The following is a 22,648-nucleotide window of genomic DNA, read 5'->3' as shown; positions in this document are numbered from 1 at the left end:
TCAACACTGAGGAGAGTAAAGATGTAGGTGCAACTGATTTTCTGAAAGGAATAGCTGTTGAAAGGAAGACCAGGCAGTTTCAATGGCAACTCCGAGGGTCTCTTGGCCATGTTCTAGCAGACACAGATGATATAGAACAGTGGGAACTTACACAGATTCTGGGCTGTCTTGGCGTCTAGGATTCGCAGCTCTTTCGCTTTTTTCTTAAATTGTGTCATTCTGTCATCTGTTTCCTCCACGTCCTTTTTCACTAACAAAAGCAAAGAGAAAAAAAAAAAACAGAGAATCAATTCGTGGTACTGTGTGAGTCTTTCACGTAGTTTATGGGGCAAATAAAGACATTAACAGGCAATGTTCTTTTACCCCGAAATTCAGCGTAAAAAGATAATTCTGGCATTTCCAAGAAGTTAAACAACCATACTTTAGTAATAATGACTTGGCTAAAAGAAAACAGGGATTATATTTTCAAATAGGATAAGCATGATTTATAACACAGCATGTGTGGGAGTGGTGGAGGTGAGGCTCACAACAGACAGACAGACAGACAGACAGACAGACAGGCAGGCAGACAGACAGGCAGACAGACAGACAGGCAGACAGACAGACAGACAGGCAGACAGACAGACAGACAGGCAGGCAGGCAGGCAGACAGACAGACAGACAGACAGACAGGCAGGCAGGCAGGCAGACAGACAGACAGACAGACAGACAGACAGACAGGCAGGCAGGCAGACAGACAGACAGACAGACAGACAGACAGACAGACAGACAGGCAGGCAGACAGACAGACAGACAGGCAGGCAGACAGACAGACAGACAGACAGACAGACAGACAGGCAGACAGACAGACAGACAGACAGACAGACAGACAGGCAGACAGACAGACAGGCAGACAGACAGGCAGACAGACAGACAGAGACAAAGAAAGAAAGACAATGAAAAAGAGAAAGAAAAAGAACGAAAGAAAGCCAAAGTGCTACAGGGGGGTGGTAGGGCGTGACTTCGGCTCCACTCAGTAGATCAGGGAGAAGAGTGTTCTGTGGACAAACACCCCGCTCAGTCTGTCAGCAGCTCAGAGCCATGGAGATAATTGTGTTAGTGCCATAATCTGGAGAACCACTAGGCAGGGCTGTCTGGCATAGCCCCCCGCGAGCCATAACGCCATACGTGTGCGATTACTACTCCAGAGAGTGGCTCCATTTACATTCATCTGGCTCGCAGAGAGCCATGCCCCACGTGGCAGCATGTATTAACCAATCCAGCACTGAACCTCTCTATCTGTCAACCACCACCAAACTGAATTAGAGCACAATCATGAAATGCGTGCTGGAGCCAGCCCTGGGGGAGAAAAACATCATCTCCTTAAATGGAAAGAGAAAGGTTGTAGAGCCAGTGAGCCAGTTTGAGCATCAGAGAGAGAGAGAGAGAGAGAGAGAGAGAGAGAGAGAGAGAAAGAGAGAGACTTATCTGAAAAAAATACAAAAAAGACTCTTGATGCTAATCATCACAACTCTTTGCTATTTACTTAAGCCCTAGGTGGGAGTCTCTGAGGAAATCTTGTATAAACAGTTCACTCCCAAGAAACGATCTACATATGTGAAGGAGCTTGCAAAGCTTACGCATCTCCTCAGTGACTAACAGATCTGCCATTGGCCCCTCACTGCTGTGTCAACAGCGCTGCAGAACCGATGCCTGTTGGTCTGGGATTGGAATGTTACTGGCTTTTCACTGGTATAACACCATCACCTCACACAAATGTGAGATTTGCGCAGGAGAGCACTCATATATGTCCATGTACACATATTTACACACACACACACACACACACGACTTTTTAAAATGAAGTAAACTGTCTTTGTTATGCCATTCTGTTGTTCACCCTGCAATCCTACATTTTTGCAATAAGGAAATATTCCATTATTATTGTATTATGCCAGAGTAAATATCTATAGCGTTCCTTTAGCAAATTTCACTCAAAAGTGTCATTTTGGGGGAAAAAAAAAATACAGCCAAGTGCAGCGAAAGCTTCTAACAATCCTTGCTATTGGAAGCTAAAACCCACAATACATTCACTCAAAGAAAACAGTGGAACAGTGTGTGTGGAGACGTTTCTGCTCTCTGTCTGGTACCATAAAAAAAAGACCTCACTAAAACATTACATTTTAGGGTGCTACAAAAATCTACCAAACTCAGTGCATCTCAGTGGTTAAACTTTTGCTTTCTGTCTGTTTTTGTGAGATTATTGAAAATGCTCTCTCAGTATGAGGTTGCCTCAGATATGTCTCTTGATGATGACATCACCAGCCCATAGTTGCCAAGGTAAAGCAGACGTTATCTTTTTTTCACAAGCCTTGGTGAGCAGCAGGCATGTTTCTCATACTCCTTACATAAGAGCCTCAAACAACAAATTTTTAGGTTTTTTTTATTTATTTATTTTTAAAAACAAGCATAATAGTAAAATAAAGCCCTAGGAAACAGATGTCTCTGGAGATCCCTGTTTGTAAGAAGGGTGGGAAAACAATCTGGATATTGGGGGGTGGGGGGTGGGGGGTTAGGGTCAATAGACACCCTTCATCACACCCTTCCACCAGCTGGCTAGCCCACCTGGAAAGCCCGCGCTCTCAGCATGATGCTTTCATCACATCGTTCAGTCCCTCAGCTGCCTCTGGGTCTGCAAAGGCCCACGCCTGCCTCGCCTCACGGGGAAAAGGCGGGGCTCGATTAATGTGAACCAGACGCTGCGCGACACACTGTTAGCCCAGCGCTTGTTTCACTCTTGCTGGGAGAGATGTCCAGGAAATCCAGGGGGCTTGGGGGGGGGTTTCTGTCCGCTTCCTCTGGCATGCCTGCTTATTCAATTACACCACGCACCACAAGCTGTCTGCGGAGTACGCCTCCTGGTGGGCCCTGTCACACGCCGGCCACACTCCTTTCTCTTGTTGACGGGAAACAAGGGGTATAAAACCGCGTGACGAAGCCGCAAAGGTCGTGAGCGACTCCTTTGCAGCGTACATTATAGCTAGATAACACGTGACAACTACGCTTTCAACCCATCACCGAGAGGCAGCACTCAGAGAAGAAAAACCGGCATTCCGGCTAGGTGTAGTATAAAGAAACAGGGCCAAGTGTACTCTGGCAAAATGCGCTTATCCACTTGATTTACTGTGAGAATATTCTTCGATTATTGACACAGGCAAAACACTCACAAAGCACTTTTCGCACATTCGAGTGGCCGGTGCGCAAGACTGCCAACGTGGTCCCGCCGTTCGATTGGCTTGTGTTTGTGCGCGCGTTCTTTCAGCAGCGCTTTCGAAAAGCAAGAGTCAGCCAGGGGGTTGAGGGAGCGGACCAAAGTTGGCAGTCGCCTTATTTGGTTAAGCTTTCGTGGCCGACGAAAGCCGGACCCTCGACAAAGCCCCGTGGCCGTTACCAGCTGACGAGCTAGAACGGCGCAGTGATGCAATCTTCATCGCATATGAATGCCAGCCAGAGACGCACAGGTTGAAATTAATTGCTTTTCTCAGAAAACAGAATTAGCAGTTGGGGCGTTTTGAGGTTTTTTTTTTTTCCCCTGGCGAGCAGGTGGTTGATCTATTGGTTGGGAATGAGAGGGGAGGAACACACTCCGTTCCGGATCCCAGGCTTGCGGTAAACAGAGTGAGAGAGCAAGCAGGGTCTCTCAGCACGGGTCCTGCAGACAGGGATTGTGCGCAATACAGATGGCTCGTTAGGATTTTACGCCCTTCAGTATTTAAACGGACGGAGCGAATACAAATCAAGAAACGGGGCTTATGAGCTGCGAGGGCGCCGCCCGCAGGGTTCTTGAGCAAGCTGACCTCACGAGTCAAGACTGACGAGGTTTTACTGGATAAAACAGCAACAAAAACAGCAGTGTTTCAGAGCTGAGCTTTCGTAATGTTATACACTGCAAGGAAAATAACAAACTGGATTGATAAAGGGTGGAAAGGATGTTTCACAATCTTAGGAAAAAATATCAGTACAAGGCTTTTAAAGCCAATATAACCACACACATATGTGTTGAATCTACAAACACTGTTACAAGTGTGTGGGGGGTGTCTCTGGGGGTCTAGAGTCCACAAGATGAGATGAAATTTAATAGCAATAATAGAACTTACAAGAAAAAGAAAATGAAAACATGTTCGAGATCATTTGGCATCTCTGCGAGCCCTCTCTGCGATTCTTGGAGGAAGGGCGGCCCGTGGGAGCGTCTCATTTCCAAAGTTCTCCACACTTGTGCATGGAGGCTGTTTGCTGGACTGGATTCCTTCTGCTGGGAGCCTTCCATGTGATATCTCCCCAACGGCAGCCAAAAAAGCCCAGAGCATTAGCAAACTAAACACTACCACATGTTCACTTCCGGACACCGATGACTCCACATGGCACACGCCATCGAGGAGTGAAGCTGGTCTGCTGAGCAGCATAAGATAAATGCTGATGACGGGTCATCTGAAAATGCATTAAATGGCCGCGTGATATGAAGTGGTGCAGACAGCGCAGAGTTTGGCGGTACACAGGTCACTCTATTCCCTGAATGTGCGGGGGGGGAAGGGTTTCTCTCTGCGTCTCGCGGACAATAGCAGCTGAGCCTCTAGAAATCCCAGCACATATGAGGTGGATTTGGTGACGTCCAAACAATGTAAGACATTTGTAGCAAGGAAAACAAGAGGCAAGTGTAAATAATGCTTTAAATGTGCCACCACAACGTTTCATCTATTGATCAATGACGGATGTGTTGTTGTTGACTTTTAGAACACCTATCAAATATCAGTGTGTAACTGCAATATGGAGAGGCTATATAGCACTGATATAACACCAAGGTAGAGACTGCGAATGGGTAAATAAAATAAATTGGTTCTCCTGGTGTTTACTGGCTCATGGAAAAGGAGTTAAGGGTGAAGGGGGCGTGGTCACAGATAGAGCCTGAAGGTGCGGGATTTCCTCGGCCTGCCGTCTGTAACCAGGGCTGTCTGCCGGAAGGTTCGGCGTAACATATAGACCTGCCAGGTCTGCTCCTTCCTGCAATAACATGTTAGACCTCCCAAAATAGAGAGCACACTTGAGTTTTGAAAACACCATTTGACCGGAGAATTCCAGCTGTGACCAATTTCTGCCATTGACTAGGACTAAACAGAGGTCTCTCTCTCAACCCTATAGCCAATTTATCGTCTGGATATAAACCTTGCTCTCCAATCCTCCCTCAATCTACACTCTCGCACACGTGCTCCCACTCTCAAAAAGGCAATCCTTTTCTCTTTGAGTCAGAAGCCTGAAATTGTTTCTCTTTCTTCCAACCAGGCAAACCTCCATTGATCGGATAAGGGGAGTCAATAAAAAGGAAGTGGGGGGTGGGGGGGTGGTGTGCAAATTGAATCTAAGCATGCCGTAACAAAGACTACGAGATCAAGATAAGTACTTAATGTATAATCAAAATCTGGAGCGGGACATTTGTGGTAGGGCAGGTTTTGATTAGAAGGTGTGGAAATTAATGTGTGCAACTGTTCATCAGCGCAAAAAAACCTCTATTATTAGTGAGGCGATTGGTGGCCCTCCTGCCATGGCCCTGGAACAGGTGTGTGTGTGTGTGTGTGTGTGTGTGTGCGTGTGAATGCTGACACAGCATGCTGGCCATAAACACAAGAGCCAGGTGAATGGGTATAATTCAGACTCGCTCTGATTGCTTTCTGATGTCGGGTTATTAGGGGGCGAGATGACTTGGCCCTTTCCCTCCATCTCGACCTTCCGGGACTTCGGGAAGGCCGGCCCGGGCTCCGAGGAGCAGGGGAGAGGCTGCGCTCCCATCCATACAATTATCATTATCTCTGATAATAACAGAGAGGGATAAGGAAGTCCTTCTCAGCGAGGACGGGGATGTGAGGGTGGGGGAGGGGCTTGCCAGGGCAGGGAGGAGGAGCAATACCAGGCCAACGGGCACAGACACGCTCGTCATCCTCGGCTGAGCTGAGGAGTCTGGGTAACGCGGTGAGTCACGAAGGGTTGTAAAGGTCTTAACCTGACCTGCTAACCACTGGTTCTCTAATAGTTTCAGTGTGAGAGTAAAAGAAAGACCACAGAGCACAACTTCCAGCTGGACTTAGACGAGCCTAGAAAGACCAAAGCCACCCCCCTACTGACGTCAGAAGCCACATTTAGTATGAGATCTGCTTTTTATTAACTGCTACAAGCATGAGAAAGATTACCATACAGCCCCCTCCCCCCACCCCAAGCACACATGCGCGCACACACACACACACACACACACACAAAAGAAGTAAACACAATTGCAAAAAAGAACATTCTTACCAAACCACACAGAGTCAGCCCAAGAAAAATGACAGTGCAATTTTGCAGCTTGTATTTTATGGTAGTACAGACGATATTCATGCGATGTGAAAGTGAACATGTGGGGTTCTCACAGGATCTGATGCCCTGTGAAAGAGAGACCAACTCTTGTGTCTCTACCACATTGATCTCGAGCTCACATAGCCGTCGCTTTAATACGTGAGCTCCCTGAGCGTCACTAATAGTTTACTCATATACATTTCTGCTGAGTACAGTGTGGCTATTAGATTCACTTTTACATTTAAGGACCCGGGGAAATGAAAACAGCTATCTGTGAAATACAGAGCGCCTGCCTGACATGCACTTGTTATAACCAAGTCATTTGTGAGCACCTTCAACACCAGGAACTCCTAAGACATTAACAACACAATTCGGGGTATTAGCGTGGCACAATGCAAGGTACTACAGTGAGAAGGATAAATACATCATGTTAGCAGTAAAACTATCTCAGCGGACTGACTAAAAAAGGGCTTTAGTCCAAAATCTGTGACATTGGAGTCATGGAGGCTTTAATTCCTGGCCAGCGAGCTCCTGAGCTCAGGGAGTGCAGGGTCACAAGTTAGGGCCGTTAGCTGGCCATGCAGAGCTGCACGGGCTTACCTCGGGATTAGTCTTATTGGCCAGTGATGTCCAGACTGTGCCGGGTGGCCTGACGTGACCCCTGATATTTAACGATGAGACAAATTAGCTGTCCACGCCCGGCTTTCTCCAGCCCCGGTGCTTAACGTTTCCTCCCTGAGCCGCGGAGGCCATCACTGGCCAGGATGGCACTCAGTGTCCCGGCGGTACCGTTACCTGTCCCAGCTGTACAGCCCGGATTCGTTTGCCAGCGGTGACGTTAGCACCACGCTATCATACACGGCCTCTGCTTCTACTAAAACATGAAGGGGAAAAAAAACAAAACACAAAACAAAACACAGCTCGGCTGTGTAGGCGAATGTTTCCTAACCCACAGTTCTCGAGAATATTGAGACAGTCCATTTTTTGGGCCATCTCAACTCCCAACACGCTGAACCAGGCAATCAAGAGGACCGCATGCCTAGGACATGTGTGCTGGTCGATGAACTGAGCAGAAATATCGGTGAGGGTCCATGTGGATTTGGTTAGGAAATGCTGGTGTAGACTATGCCACCTGTATATACACACCCACCGTGGACTTGCGATGCAGGCATTTTAATACAAACAAAATACAAATACATACATTCCATTAACACTGCCATATATAGATCCCCTTGAAGTCTACAGGGAGTACGTTATCCACAGGTAACAGAGTACACAATTTCTCCAGAGCTTAACCGTTCCAAGTCAACACAAGATAAATGATTAAAAAAGGAGGGAAAGGATGTTGTGTTTTGATACTTTATGTGAGAAAAAAAAAAGTGGGATATTTTTAACTTTTTTTTTTTTTTTTTTTGCCACCAATTAAAAGGATTTATGCCAGCAGGGGGACACCAGCGATGGAGCAACACTGGCCTTTAACTAGCAACACATGCGACAAACAAGCCCGTTACGTACATTCCGTCTACAGATGTATATGTCTCCCTGCCATCTCGCTTGTTGTGTTTTATCAGAGCTGCCGGTCTTTCATTCAAACCCCCCGTGGCTTCCGACCCGCTCCTCTGCGCCGCCGTCACAAAGCCCTCTGGGACAAAGTGTGAACGTCCTGTGTGAACGTCCTGGCCCCGGCTGCTGGGCGGCGCGACGGAGCCGGCCTGTCGGCCCGACCTGGCCGGACTCGGCGGGCCGGAAGCGTGACGCATCGCTCGGCTTTCCGAGCTCACATGGACGCTCTGCCGCGCCCGACTGGGGGGGAAGACTTAGTAAACACCGGAAGAAAACCTGCTAGTGGCTTTTTTTTTTCCCTTGCCCTGTACAAAATGTTGTTAAGTGTTATAGTCTTTCTCTTGACTTGAAGGTTAACTGAGAGGTTGATCCAATTTGTCCACTGTGATGTGGACAGACTTAAGAAATACTTCATATGTGTGCGCCGGAAAATGTCAAGGTTCGATGTAGGATGGGAGTGGGGGGTGTTTCTTCTCAGGCAGCTTGGCATCACGCTTGTTAGTGAGAGACAGGTTTATCTGGTGGAATCAGACCCAGCAGCAGATATGTGCAGTGTAACTGAAAGTCTTTCCAAGCCCCCCATAGGCAGCCGCTGCTAAGATTCATGCATTGCTACTTTTCACAGACCCATGGAGCTCTTCGCTGGCAATAAACAATTTCTGACAGTCGTTGAGTGCCAGGCACGTACTGTGCGAGTATGCTTATGTGCGTGCTTGTGTGTGTGTGTGTGAAGTTTATTTCACAGCCCCTTTGTCTCCCATCCTGAGATTCTTCACACAGGCATGACAGAAGATGTCTGATTATGGGTGTATTATTAAGGTGGGAAAAATGCAAGCACGTCCCAACAAGGTTCCCTTTGATGAACTGGATCTATACACACCTAACTCTCATTCACCTCACATTCACCTCAGTTTGAGTGTGAATGTGTGTGAGAGAGAGAACTTGTGTGTGTGTGTGTGTGTGTGTGTGTGTGTGTGTGATCATCTGCTGTCCATAAACAGCAGATGTAAGCACTGGGACAGTTGTGTTGCCGTCCAGGCAGGGAAAGTGGAAGATGGGGCAGGGGAAACAGATCCCCCCCTATGAAAACATTTGTGTGTGAAGGATGGGAAGGAGCGCCAGGAACTGCAGCTCAACAAATGCTGGGGAACAGCTTGTTGTTTTTTGAAAGCCCTCACTTGGCGGCGACTTGCTCTGCGTGGGCTGAGCACAGTCCAGCTGGTCCAGGGATCCAGGATCGTGGAGTTCTCTCTCTCTCTCTCTCTCTCTCTCTTCCTTTCCAGTCCAATTGGATGGCGTTACTCATTCCAACCCCTGGGGCAACTCATCATAAACCCACACACTTGCACAACGTTCCCCTCTGGTTCCACATTAACCACTTCCTGCCACTCTGAAGCAGAGATTTGTATGGAAATGGTGCATGAAGGACAACAAACTGTGTGTCCCTGAGAGAGGAAAGACGACAGAGGGGGAGAGAGAGAGAGAGAGAGAGAGAGAGAGAGAGAGATATCTCACAGGTTAAAGCAACGTTCATTATGCCAGCGTGTCATTGCTTTCTCTTACCCTCCAATTATTTCTGATCCATCTTCCTAAAAATCAGTGCCTATCTATTAAATCCTTTTAAAACTGCAACCTTGATTACAGTTTTACAGAACTCAAACAGTTTTATTCAAGCTTAATGAGTTATAATGGCAGACTTGTGCCTTGTGAACATGCATTACAGTAGGCAGCGAGGCTGCGTTTTGTGCCGTGCTTCAGCCTGGTCTCAGGCGGTGATTACAGGGCTGGAAGGACTGTAAACAGCAGGCTCTGACCCACTCAGCTCTGGAATTAGCGTATCCGTGCTAGCTGAGCGTGAACCGCGCTCCGCCGCTACCCCAGCAGGCGGGATTACCATGCGTTTACGGGACCTGCTGCTCCCCGCTGTCTGGATTACTCCGAGATTGGTGTGTGTATTAACCCCCGGCAGTAAGCGTGGCTTCAGGACGTTAAGCCTGTCACTTAAACTAGGGCTCTGGTTTGCCTAGTAAGAAGCTCGGGTGCCGGCACGCGGGCGCAGCCCGGATGCCGACAACCAGAGTCGGCGGTTTAAAGACACGCAACCGCTCATCTGCCAGCTGTTCGGAAAGATATACGGAGCCGCTGTTGCGTTCTCATTTGCACCATTCCTGTGTCGGCGAACGATATGGGCCAAATGTGCACAGACCCCTCTGTTTTGGCTGCCTGGCGGCTTTGCAGATGTAGGCGTGGAGCGCGTTCCAAGGAAAACAAATCCATACCCAACATCGAATTACAACTGGACCTTGATGAGCAAACCTTCGGGTCACCCGGCTCTAGCCGAGGAAATGTAGCTATTGACGAGAATCCCGCACGGGAAACGAGACGACCCAAACAGATACGTCACGTACTCCAGATCTCCTCCGGTATTCCGGTACGGACAGCCGAGTAAGCACGCCGCTTCTGAGTGCCTCTGTAATATGATCGCGGAATAGCGCTGAATCCTTTGAACACAGCCGAGATCAATGGATGGTAAGAGCAGCCATGCCGAACCAGTGCCATTGCGAGCCAGGCCTCTCTGATCTTCCCGGAGAGCCGCTCCCTATCAAAGCTTTGCAAAATGAAAGTTGGATAAGAGAGGTGAGAGTTCTGGCACTGGAAGGTTTGCATTTATCATGCACGCGAATATTCGCTAATCCCTTTGCTCTGCTGTCGACGTTGGCAGCGCACGGCAAGACACGAGATCATCAAACACCTCTTAAATGGTGAACTGATATCACAGGTCATTCTATTGTGTTAGATTCTTAACTCATGTCTCGAGATTAAAGGCCATAATAGGTACAAAAAATGCCTTTGAAGTCAGGAGTACAGGCTGACCAAAGAGCTACATCTGATCGCTTGCATTTGAAGCATTCTCCTTAATCTACTGGGGAATGAACAAGGCCTGGTGATAAGGCCAAGTACCTATACACAGTTACATAACTGGCTCTTGCTGCTGTGAGTGGTTGATTACGATGAGCTGGTAGAGTTAAACAAACACAGGAATACACAGACAAACCTATACCCAACACCTACATCAGCACTTGCTTGCTCGCGTTCTCTTTCTCTCTCTCTCTCACACACACACAGGTCATGTCTAGTTTACCAGCCAGCTTCGTAGTGGAACGCTGATTTATCTACTGCTCTGTATGAACTGGCCTCTAATCCCTGCATCTTCCTCCGTGCTACTCTGTATGAACTGGCCTCTAATCCCTGCATATTCGCCTGTACTACTGTATGAACTGGCCTCTAATCCCTGTATCTTCCTTCGTGCTACTCTGTTTGAACTGGCCTCTAATCCCTGCTTTTTCCCCGGTACTACTCAATTTGAAGAGACATCTAATCCTTGCATCTTCCCAAATTCCACGCGTGTTTTTGGCACTGTTCTCCTACATCACCCAGGCTGTACAAAGCGCAGAAATATCTTGGACTCCTAAGTTTTAAAAGAGATATGCATTCTGCAGTCTTTTCAAGCTCTCGGACATGAAAGCACAGTGAATCACATACAAAACCGTGCTGTGGCAGGATGGGTTTAAACTGAGAGGATGGCTAATGGTGAGCGGTCATGTGCCGGCTGACCTGTTCGCCGGAATATCGTATGTTTCTCCACATGCGATTGTTATAGTCAGAAAATTGTCATTCCCCTCCAAAAAAAAAAAAAAAAAAAGCAAAGCAAATAGGCACACTCCTGAGCGATAACACGTACGTAAGCACAGCATCTTCCAACACTCCGGCACATCAGTGGTTATTGCTGTCATATCTCTAAGCACTGCTATCAAGCTTTGATCTCCTCTTCATGTTTCAACTTATGCTCCCCAGTGACAACATACTAAAATTCAGCAAGAAAAGAGAGGAAAAAACCCCACAGCCATAGGAATCCGAAATGCAATGAACACAGAACCATACAGCTAAACAGAAACCCCATTCTCTATAAGGACACCGCCAGTTATGCCCTGTCTGCTCACAGGTGGAGAGTCATCTGGAAAATGCATACGAGACCAGACACCTCCGCGTGTCTTTATCGCTGACTGCCTGAGCTGGTCTAGGAGCTCACGCGGTAATAACGGGAGGTAGGCTGATCCGTTTAGGATGGGAAGCATTTAAAGCCACGCAGGTTCAAAAGTACCCTCCACGGAACCGAGGATCTGAACTGCGACACAGAAGGAGGCCACGAACTGACCGCTAATGCTCGATTACTAATGCCCGAGCAAGTCAGGGACCGACGGGGTGCAGCTGACCTGCAGCCGAGCCTTGCAGCAAGCCTGCGCCTGTTCCCCGCGCTCCCGGGCCTTATCGAAGCCCGCAGCCCACGGCACGCGACGCGGCGAGCTACTGGAAGCAAGCGGCAAGCGGCGTTGCTAGTCAGAGGCGAAAGAACAGAGGAAAAAAGAAAAGCAAGCGAATTGTCGGCCCCGGCAACATCAAACAGTGCTGAAACAGAGGGAGTCTTTAATCTGTTTTCCCCTGCTCTGGCAAATCATTACACCGGCTCGCCTGGGCACTTCATGGGGCTTGAAAGAGAGTTTATGTTAAAACAGAATCGGTAATGGCAAACAGCGCAAGGTCTCACCGCATTCCATACTGTCCCTGTTTATTCATAAAGGGAAAATGGACACGGGAGAGAAAAAGGTTGATATGCTTTTGAGGCCCCCCCACCATTTATTTATTTGCCTTTTCCCGTAGTGGGCAATGAACTGTATTTTAGCAAGAAAAAGTTTAAGAAAACAAAAAGTCTGAGGTAAAAAGAAACAGCAAAAAAAAGAAAGAAAGAAAATTGATCAGACGTTAAGAATTCTCCAGTTTCATCAATAAGTCCACAACATGATTCCCAGCTTTTTCACGGTGCTCCTGGGCGCTTGAGACTCACAATTCTGTAATCATGAGGGAAAATATATATATGCATGAGATCGAAAAAGAGATCGAAATTAAAAAGACAGGCGCACGTGCCTCTTAATGGACGTTAAACATCGAGCTTCAAGTCCGAGAGAGCCGGCAGACTTCATTTTCACGAGCTCGCTAATTTCACACAACATTTATTGAGATTCGGCCAGGGAAGGTGTCCGTTAAGGGCCTATGCCTTCGCTGCTGCCCACAATCAGGTGCTCCTCCGGAGACTTCAAACACACGGGCCGCCCCCCCCCCGCCCCTTTGAAACCTTGGCACCTGGCTGCCCTGTTAGCATTCCACTCCAGTGCCAGCCTAACACACTGCACACCTCAGATATGCACGCATATAAAGTAGTGTATTGGCATTCCATTTTCCAATAGTTGGTATTTCACTTTCAAAGTAGGCCATCATTGAAGGACAGGACGCTCTCTCCCCTCGCTGCCAATATCCATCTGATGGAGAATGAGCAGCCTGCGATTTGTAGCCCACCGCTTCACCAGGCAGGGGGTCTCCATCAGTGCGAGAGGGCGCCCGGCAGGCTTCGGGTTGCGGCGGGCTATGCTCAGCTCCCAATCTCCACCACAATCAGCCCCATGACCCACTCGCAGCGTATCCCGAGCCGAGCCTGCTCGATCTGGGTGTGCCGTGGTAGTCACGTGAGGTCAGACTGATTCGTGTCCCCACAAAAGGCACGCGTCGTTTGTACTGATCATCCTGGGATCTGATCTGAGACTGGGAGTCCTCATTTAGTCTGACAGACAGCCCTTATTTGATCTATATATCTGCCGGACACTAAACCAAAGTCGAACGCATGTTGCCGTATTCACGAAATTACATGAAAGGTCATTACTCAAGTAACATTCTTGTGTATTTATCTTTTTTTTTTACTCCTTTTGTTTGATATTCATGCATCTAAAAACTCTCCTGTGGAGGACATTTTGCCTTTGACTCCATCTTACTCATGTCAAGCCATTCCATTGACTCACGTATAACTGTTCGATGTATAAACCATAAATCAAGTGTCTCGCTGTCTTAAGGACAGCTGTGTAGTATATTGTGAATTAATTATTTACGGCAGACCCCTTTAAGGTGATATTATAGGCTATGAATCTTTAAACAGCACTACCTTAAATGCAATGTATAGCAGAAGTTCAGACAACACAAAGATCCATCAACACACAAATATTTATCAGACACAATGCTTTATATGACATGCATTAACTGGTAAAAGTGAAAAGTTATGAAAGAAGGAACCGTCAGGTGATTTTTTAAAGTGAAACAAACGCTGTAAAGCTACAAAGCTACACAGCCAAGCTCAGAGTGCCAGATGTTGGTAATATAATCATAAGACAAATTTGCCTGTGACCAGTGCTGAGTGACTGCCTGGCCTAGGCAACATCAGTCTAGTTCATTTTGAACTCTTTTGTTCTGTCTTCAGTCTGGCAGTGCAATATGTTCGTGACTGTGAGGCATGTTGTGAGAAGGGTACAATTTAATACAAATATAATGGTGAGCTACTAGGAATGAATACAGGTGCAGCTTTGGTCCTGTCCACATTAACTTACACAGTTCAAGCACAGTAATTACAAACACAAAGAGCAGTCTGCAGCTGTGGTCTGCTCCCACAGAACTACTACACACACACACACACACACACACACAAACACACACAGACGCAAGCACGCACACGTGCGATGCGCTTACACGCACGCACACACACAGCTACGTGAGTCACAGATCCCATGAGTCAGAGTGAAAAAGGCCCTTGCCATAGCAGCTTAACACAGCTCTGATGAGCGAGCTCCGCCAACACAATAGCAGTTAACATTGCGCCACCTTCCCACTGGCAAACAGAAGATTCTTTTCAACTGCCTGCAGATTTCAGACACGAGATTTTCAGCAGTCGGCAGCACTGGCTTTGTGCCTTCTTCCCTTTCCGCTTGCCTTCGCGTCTCTGAGCTGCGGGACAGTCAGGAGCGGGCGCCGTCGCTGGCCGACTGACGGCGCAGGAGCGGAAGGTGAGGCGATCGCAAACGTCTAGGGTGTCCGGGGGGGCACGCTCCTCTCAGACTGCCGATAGTACGAAAATGGGGGCTGGCTGCATCTGTCGCCTGCACCCCCCTCTCATGCCCTGCGACGAGGGGAACCGAGCCCCTCGGCCCAAACGCTAGCGGGTACTACACCGACAAAAATAATATTAAGAAAGGAGGGACGCAAGAACGTGTGGGGGGCCCTTGCGGATGGCGTACTCTGTCTGAGCGAGCAGACAGTAGTCTGGCCTTCCAGACTAAAAGGCAGGAGAGCAGAAGGAGGGTGTTTATCACAGCCCAGTAAGAGACAGGAGAGGCCAGTCCGGCGAGGGTGAGCTCTCTCCCGCTCAGCCAGTGACCCCTCTACAACACAGCCTTACAGACACTCTGGGGAACAGTCGCAGACTCCACAGCATGCACTCAGAAACAAAGGCATTTTGATTTGTATGCAGAAGGTGCACACAGACACTTGTGTGCATGTGTGTGCGTGCGTGCGCGCACACAAACTCTCACACAGACAGACACACACACACACACGCACACACACACACACACACACAAATGGTAACTACACTTCCTTCCACCACTTCGAGCTCATGTACTCAGAGCTTCTTCCCTGCTCTCTCGCAACTTTTACTCCTAATTATGGGATTTTCTACTGATGAAGGCCTAAACTGCTTTCTTAGCCCGGCGGCCATGAGACTATTTCTGAAAGCAAAATTTTTCACTCGAAAGCTTCAATTAGAGGAGAGAAGAAAGGCGGGGAGCGCTGGCAGAGGCGAGGCTGCAGAGCGCACGAGACGCAACGCTGGAACTGCCGATTAGACAGTGAACTTAATCCACTCCCTATCAAAGCATGACATCTGCCTCCTGCATAGAAATGCCCAGATTACCAGTGGGAGTTAATAAACACTCGCCCATGTGCACTAGATCACCCTTCACCTTTCTCCTGTACTTCTGGTTAGGACGCGACCCTTGCTGGCGCTTTTAATGCCGGGAAAGGCTAGGCAAGGCTTTTTTTTTTATCTCCTTTTATTAGGTGTCTTCGTTGTTATTTGCATTGCTATTCCCTGCGTTTCTTCCCAGGAGGGCAAATAAAGCAGCGGCAGATGCCAGCAGGGTCTGCTTCATCCCGCCATGTCATCAGGGGCCTGTCCGTCAGAGGCCTGTCCATCAGGGGACCTGTCCATCAGCTATCCGTGTCGGGAGAGCGCACGGCCGGGAAAGCCGCGGACAGACGGACGCGCTTCAACACACGGATGCTGCCACTTTTAGCCCAGTTGGAGGCTGGCGGCGGTGCGCTCAGCCCTGCTCACACACGCCGAAAGCTTGTTAGCTTTAGCTAAAAACCAAGCAGGTGCTGTTGATGTCTCAGAGAGGATAGAGAGCAATTTGGGAACATGGAGGGATTTTTAAAATGTATTTCTTTTTTTATGTAGCTCCACCCCCCCACCCCATTCCACTAGTGTTTTTTTTTTTTTTTTTTTTTTTTTTTTTTTTTTTTTATTTATTTTAAGCTGCCATCTTTATTAGATGTGTGCTTTGAGGACCAACATATTTCCCTTAAGGAATACGCAAGCTTGAAGTGGTGGTTCCTCCAAAGCTCACCCCGGTGTACGGTGCTCGCTCACAATGCTCGCTCTCCGCTGGATGAAACACTCCTAACATTCACTAATTACACAAACTCATTTCTTTTTCTCGATGCCTCGGCATTTCTGCGGCCTTTTTCATGAGGCTGTAAACACTGTTTGGGGACTGAATTTAATAAGCTCGCCTTCTGAGAGTGCTCTTTAATGGGAGCCTAGTTTGTTTGATAAGTCTCCATTTCATCACACGCTTTATTAATTAATTATATAAACTTAAAGCAATTTGCCTCCTTAATGGCTTATTTTAGAGAGAGATTTGTGGCCAATTAATTGACGGTGCTATAGTACAAGCCCTCCTTAGTTTAGAAAAAATTGTCTGCAAGAAGTCCTGTGTACGTGCACCAGCCTTAGACTTTCATGTGGGGTCAACAAGAAAAAAAAAAAAAAAAAAAAAAAAGTATATATATATATATATATATATATATATATATATATATATATATATATATATTAAAAAAAAAAAACAACATCCGAGACCGTGAGCCTCACAGCACAAAATGTACAACATTTCCTCCGATAATTCATCTAAAAATGGAAGCCGAACACTAAACACCACCCTCCAGTGCACTGGCACGGAACTGTCTTTCTTCATAAGATGATATTTGTGGTAACAGCATCTCCCACTGGTTTCAGCAGGCAGACTTCGCCACGCTCCCCGTGTGCCCGATGGGAAGCGTGCCCCACAACACCTATCCACATGCGCTGGGAGTTAATCTGTTTTTAACCTCCATGCAGCCACAGAGCTACAGAAATAAGGCGGGATAATTAAGAGTTCAGTGCTCAGGGAGAGAGAGCCCCGCCCCTCCCAAAGAAGAAAATAAATAAATAAATCTAGCAGGTTGCCATGTTTCACCATCCTGACACTGAATCAGGGGAAAAAGCGTGACACCGGGGACTGCTTGGGAACCCGAGTCACCCAGCTCCGCTTTTAGCCCACGCTGGGGAAGCTTATCTCATCTTATCTGGGATTTAGCGACGGTCTCAAGCCAGGGAGGTGGGCAATGCAGTGGAATGGAAGTGAGGCTGACATGAAGCTCCTCTGTTTTGGGCTAATGAGTCCCGGCCCTCCCGGAGAGCCCTCAGGAGCACCCCCTGCATGTCTCTGTGCCCTTGATTACTCATTATGTCTGACGGACTTCACCTCCACACTCGGAGGACCTCTCCTCCCAAGAGTCTTGTTCTCCAAACACACACAGCCAGGTAGAAAGGAAAAAACCGGAGAGAGAAGAGAAACAGTGGGTGTCCAATGGGGGGGGGTAAACTGTGAGTATGTAGGTAATATATTAGGCTGATAGATGCTCTCTGGTTTAAACTGTTGGATGTCAGAGAAGGTATATAGTACAATAGTTTTTAAACTTTTTTTTAAATGATTTTTTTTTTTTTGACTGAAAGCACAAAGGCTCAAAGGGATACATAGGCTATACGCATGCATTTTGGCATGGGAGTGTTGAGGTCAACTCTGTCACTTCCCGCAGAGGTGAGACACAAACCCACAAGACGTGGTACCATTCCCTGTGTGCTCACTGAAACAGTCAGCCTGAAAGAGATGGTCAAATAGACAGGCCTGCGGGCAGAATCAGAGAGAAATGAGCTTCCTGAATGTCCCCTGCTGCGGTTTCCCCCGGGGGCACGCCGGACTCAGCAGGAAAAGATTAGCACATCTCGAGTTAGCCTTGGCATAATAATTCAGTGCTCTTTACACGGCAAGGCCAAAACCGGGCCCTCAGTGAGGTCCTCTACATCAAGCCCTCATCAGTCTCATTCAGAACAACTTATCTTAAAATGTTCTCAAAAAGTCATCAAGAACTGGAGGAAAATATAGCAGAAAAATTGAGAGCTTTTCTGTAGAATCTGAAGCCTCTTTAGCAGTGATCAAAAAAGAAAAAAAAACCTCAATGAAGCACATATTTTCCAAATGTAAACCATTTAAAAACCTGAGTTTGTAAAACTAAACTTGAACTCCAGTGCCACTTGTCTTTACAAGATGTTGTATTTATATTGAAGCCTTAATCTGTAAGATTCACGCTTCTCTTTCAGTACATGAATAAAGCAAAAACAAGACCACATCCAGCATCCCTGTTTACTCGGCTTAGTTGCAGCTGTTATTCAGAAGACAGAAAGTTTACTTCCCAAATCAAGATGACAAAAAAAGCACCTAAATGTGAAGCATAATCTCTAGTGGAATTAACTTTCCACCACGGCAATTTAAATCTTTATAAAAACAACCCTGCCACTTTTTCTTTTTTTCCCTTCCCAACACTGTTTGTGGAATTGGATTGGAAATGCATACAGGTTTTTTGTTTTTTTTTTTTCATGGCAGTGGGCCAAACCTGGACACTCTCTTCAGAACAGCTAAAGCTGCAGGGAAAATGGATATTGATGGAAAACTGAGAATTAACTGGATTTAAAGTTGGCGGAAAGGGACAAGTGAGTCTGAGAGAAAGTTTGTGTGTGTGCACGGCTGTGTGTGAGCACCAGAGAATGTAAGGGGACGCTTGACTAAATCCCATTCACTGCCTTCTCCAGCACAGCGTCGTCTTTAACAAACTATAAATATGGAAATGAGCGGTGAGGTGACCCGAGGGGGAGGTTTTATTGGGTCGTGTCGCCCGGGCGACGGCGGCGTAGGGTGGTAATCCTGCTCCGCTCCGCGACGGCCTCCGCCCCAGCCGGTGAGCCTGCCCTGTGTTTACCCACAGCGGGGGAAAGTGGTGTGGAGCTAAGCACCACTGGAATGCTGGCCCATTGTCAGGGGCTGCTCCTCCTTTGTGGGTTGAAAAATGGAGTGGCTATTGATGCAAGGGGAGATCCGGGGGGTTTGGGGGGGGCGTCATGACAGCAGCTGCTAGCGGACAGCCAATATTTGCACAGTGGCTTCGGCGACACGCGCGCTAACCAGAAACTTAAAAAAATAAAATAAAAAAGGCGGGCGACTGTTTTTCATTGCCGCACCACGACACGCACACAAATCCTGGGGCAGCGTTGCTCATCCCCCGCCTCCTTCAGGCTCACCTAAATCCTTTTTACGGCCCACAATTGCCCAGACACATCTTGGCAACGTGTGTCATTACAGAGGTCAAGACCCTCAGTGGTCTGTCTCCATCTCTCCCTTTATCTTTCTCTCTCTCTCCACATCTGAGGACACTTGCAGAGAAGCATGCGCTGGAGCCGGCGTGCTCGGGCTTTGCTGCCAGACCGGGACGGCCACTTCTTTGGCGTAATCCACTCTCTGTTCCACGTCCTCTGTTTAGCTCTACAAATCCCTCTCCCAACTTCTACTTAAAGCAGCTTGCCAACCGAGAGCGTGCAGTCAATAACCCTGGGCGTGGAGTTTTACTGAAGCAAAGACGTCAGCGTTTAATATGTGTTCTTATAACGATGCCTTGAAATTCAAGCAAACACAATCACTGCCAGATCCTGACAAGCTGCCATTCTCGTCAATGTCACGCTTCTCGTGACACGTTTGGCGAGTGCTCCTCTAAACTGGGAGGGCTTAGAAATGTGGGGTTTTTTTTTTCTTTTTTGCTGCTGCTACTGTTGTTATCCATGATAAAAATGCATTCAGCACCGTATTGTCTCTATTTATACCTCTGCATATTCTAGGGACTGAATAGGGATCAGATGAATGTGAGGATCGGATAGAGGTAGAGGCAGACAAGGGGAGGCGTGGTGAGAGGCAGAGCAGGCAAGGGTGTTAGCAACAGCATCGCGTTTTTGTGGTCGGGGAGAGGGGGTGGGGGAGGGTGCGTCTAAGAGGAAGGATAACTAATTGTGGGAGTATACAAAGCACCCCTCTCCCGCATGTCTACAGTTGGACATAAGAAATGAGAGCTTAATCCGTTTAGATGGGAAATCTATCACGGGGTCTGGGCAGTGTGCGGGGATTAATACGCTGACCGTGCAGATCCTTATGCGGGGCAGCGGCCTGCTGTTCTACCACTGGCTGCACTGACAGTAATGAATATCGCTCCACCGTGGCACACAGCCTACAATGGGCTTGGACGTCCATGACAATGCACTGTGAACATGAATAAAATATCACAAAGCATCATATTGCATCAGTGGTGTGTGTGTGTGTGTGTGTGTGTGTTTTTTTTGGGGTGGGGGTGGGGGTGGGGAGCACTACAATCCACCAGACCAAGGTCAGAACCCTGAAACCAGCATAGCCTGGCCACGTCAACACTATTCACTATTCACACCCTGCATTAAAACAACCATATGCCCTTTCCAACCTGTTGTCTTACATCAAAGCTTCTCTTTCACCGGATCGTTTAAATGCTAATAGCGTTATACCCAATAAGTATGAAAGCAGGTGGCTTGGCGCTGAACTCCTTTGCTCGAGGCAAATAAATAGAAATAAATTATTCTTTGTTGCAAAAAAAAAAGAAAAAAAAGTATTAATGAAGTACTCCAAATATGGATTTGTGTCAAAACAGTTTATAGCTCCACATGCAAACGCTCACTCTGAAATCATCATTAGCCAGCACCTAGGTAACCACACTAACACTAACTACCTTGCAGGGTTTCTCGTCTGCGCCACAGACACTTAGTACAGGCTAACGAAACCGATGATGGATGAGCTGAAGTGTATGAAAAACGGATGATGTGACACCCAAAGTGAGAGTTATGACAGCCAGTGTCTGAAACTCCAGATGGGATCTGAAAGCCTGTGACAGTGGCTGACTGATATGGGTTTCTCGAGGGCCAATGTCGATAGCGATTTTAGAAGAGCGTTATGGCTGCTCAACGATCTGAGGCCCATATAAGACTGTATTAACACAAGCCATTTGGAGAAAGAAGAATAGCCTTACAGTAGAACTGCAAAATAATACCGATTAATAAACAAGTTGCACAGTAAACTGCTACTAACATGGTCAAGCAAGAAATAAGAAAATAGTTCCACCAGAGATCACCTTCCTGTCCTTCCATATGACCTAATAAAATAAACTGAAAACCCATATCCACATTTTACTACTACTACTACTACTGTTACTACTACTACTACTGTTACAAGTGCTATTGTTACTACTACTACTACTACTGTAACTACTACTACTGCTACTGTAACTATTACTACTGTTACTAGTCCTACTGTAACTAATACTACTACTATTACTAGTGCTACTGTTGCTACTACTACTGCAACTACTACTACTGTTACTACTGCTACTGTACTACTACTACTGTTACTAGTGCTACTGTAACTACTACTACTGTTACTAGTGCTACTGTAACTACTACTACTGTTAATACTAATACTGTTATTACTACAGTTACAGTGACTGCTAGTGTTACTACTGTTACTACTACTACTGTAACTACTACTATTAATACTGTTAATGCTACTACCGTTATTACTACTACTACTACTGTTACTGCTAGTGTTACTACTGTTACTACTACTACTATAACTACTACTAATTCTACTACTATTGTTACTACTACTACTAGTGCTGCCACTTTCATATTACTTCACATACACATACCACACATACCACACAGTAGCATGAGTAGCCTGTTGTGCTTTAGATGTACACAATACAATTTTCATGAACATAAGTGCAGGCATTTTGTCTAAACACAATAGCAATTAAGAACTTTGGCACCATTTTAAAACATGTCTCCCTGCAGATGAACAGTATATCAGAGAGCAGCACCAGAGGGTGCAGCGATGACTCGGCTAATTTGCATTGCTGAATGGGTTCGCAGCTTTTCATAGTAAAATGTGTAATTGAATCTTGAAAACGTGTTTAGTCTTTAGGTGCGAGACCAGGAAGAACAGAGCGGAGTAAGGTGAGAGGTCTCATTCTCAGCTTTTTTCCTTGCTTCTTTTGTTAAAGTAAATTATTTGTTTATTTAAATTCAATAGGATATAGAGAACAACGAGTTTAATATTAAACATCAAAAGTATCATCCGATTAACCATGAGTGACAGGCTAGACAGAACAGTGAATGCAGAGCACAAAACCCCCTCATCATCAGCCTTGAGTGCAGAAATTACTTCTGGAAATTATTTTGCAAAACAAAAATATTGAACACAACAGTGAATCATCAGCACAGTTTCCCCGTTTAATCTGTGCAGTGGTTAGTGGTTCCTGTTAGCTGAGGGAAAGGTGTCAGTCAGCC

General features: G+C 46.9%; 1 protein-coding gene across 11 annotated transcripts in view; it reads right to left on the bottom strand.

Moving 5' to 3' along the window:
• The window catches only part of diaph2 (diaphanous-related formin 2), a 354,700-nt gene that overhangs the window by 167,457 nt on the left and 164,595 nt on the right, over positions 1-22,648 (bottom strand). For all 11 annotated transcript variants that reach the window (XM_081698444.1, XM_081698443.1, XM_081698445.1 and 8 more), the window contains one exon: positions 152-250. In XM_081698444.1, coding sequence (XP_081554570.1) covers positions 152-250 — 99 coding nt within the window. The remainder of the gene's footprint in view (positions 1-151; positions 251-22,648) is intronic.

The sequence above is a fragment of the Electrophorus electricus genome, chromosome 16 (assembly GCF_041902795.1).
Source record: "Electrophorus electricus isolate QZ-2024a chromosome 16, ASM4190279v1, whole genome shotgun sequence".
NCBI classification, from domain to species: Eukaryota; Metazoa; Chordata; class Actinopteri; order Gymnotiformes; family Gymnotidae; genus Electrophorus; species Electrophorus electricus.
Note: the sequence above shows the minus strand (reverse complement) of the source record. Positions and strands in the feature narration are given on the sequence as shown.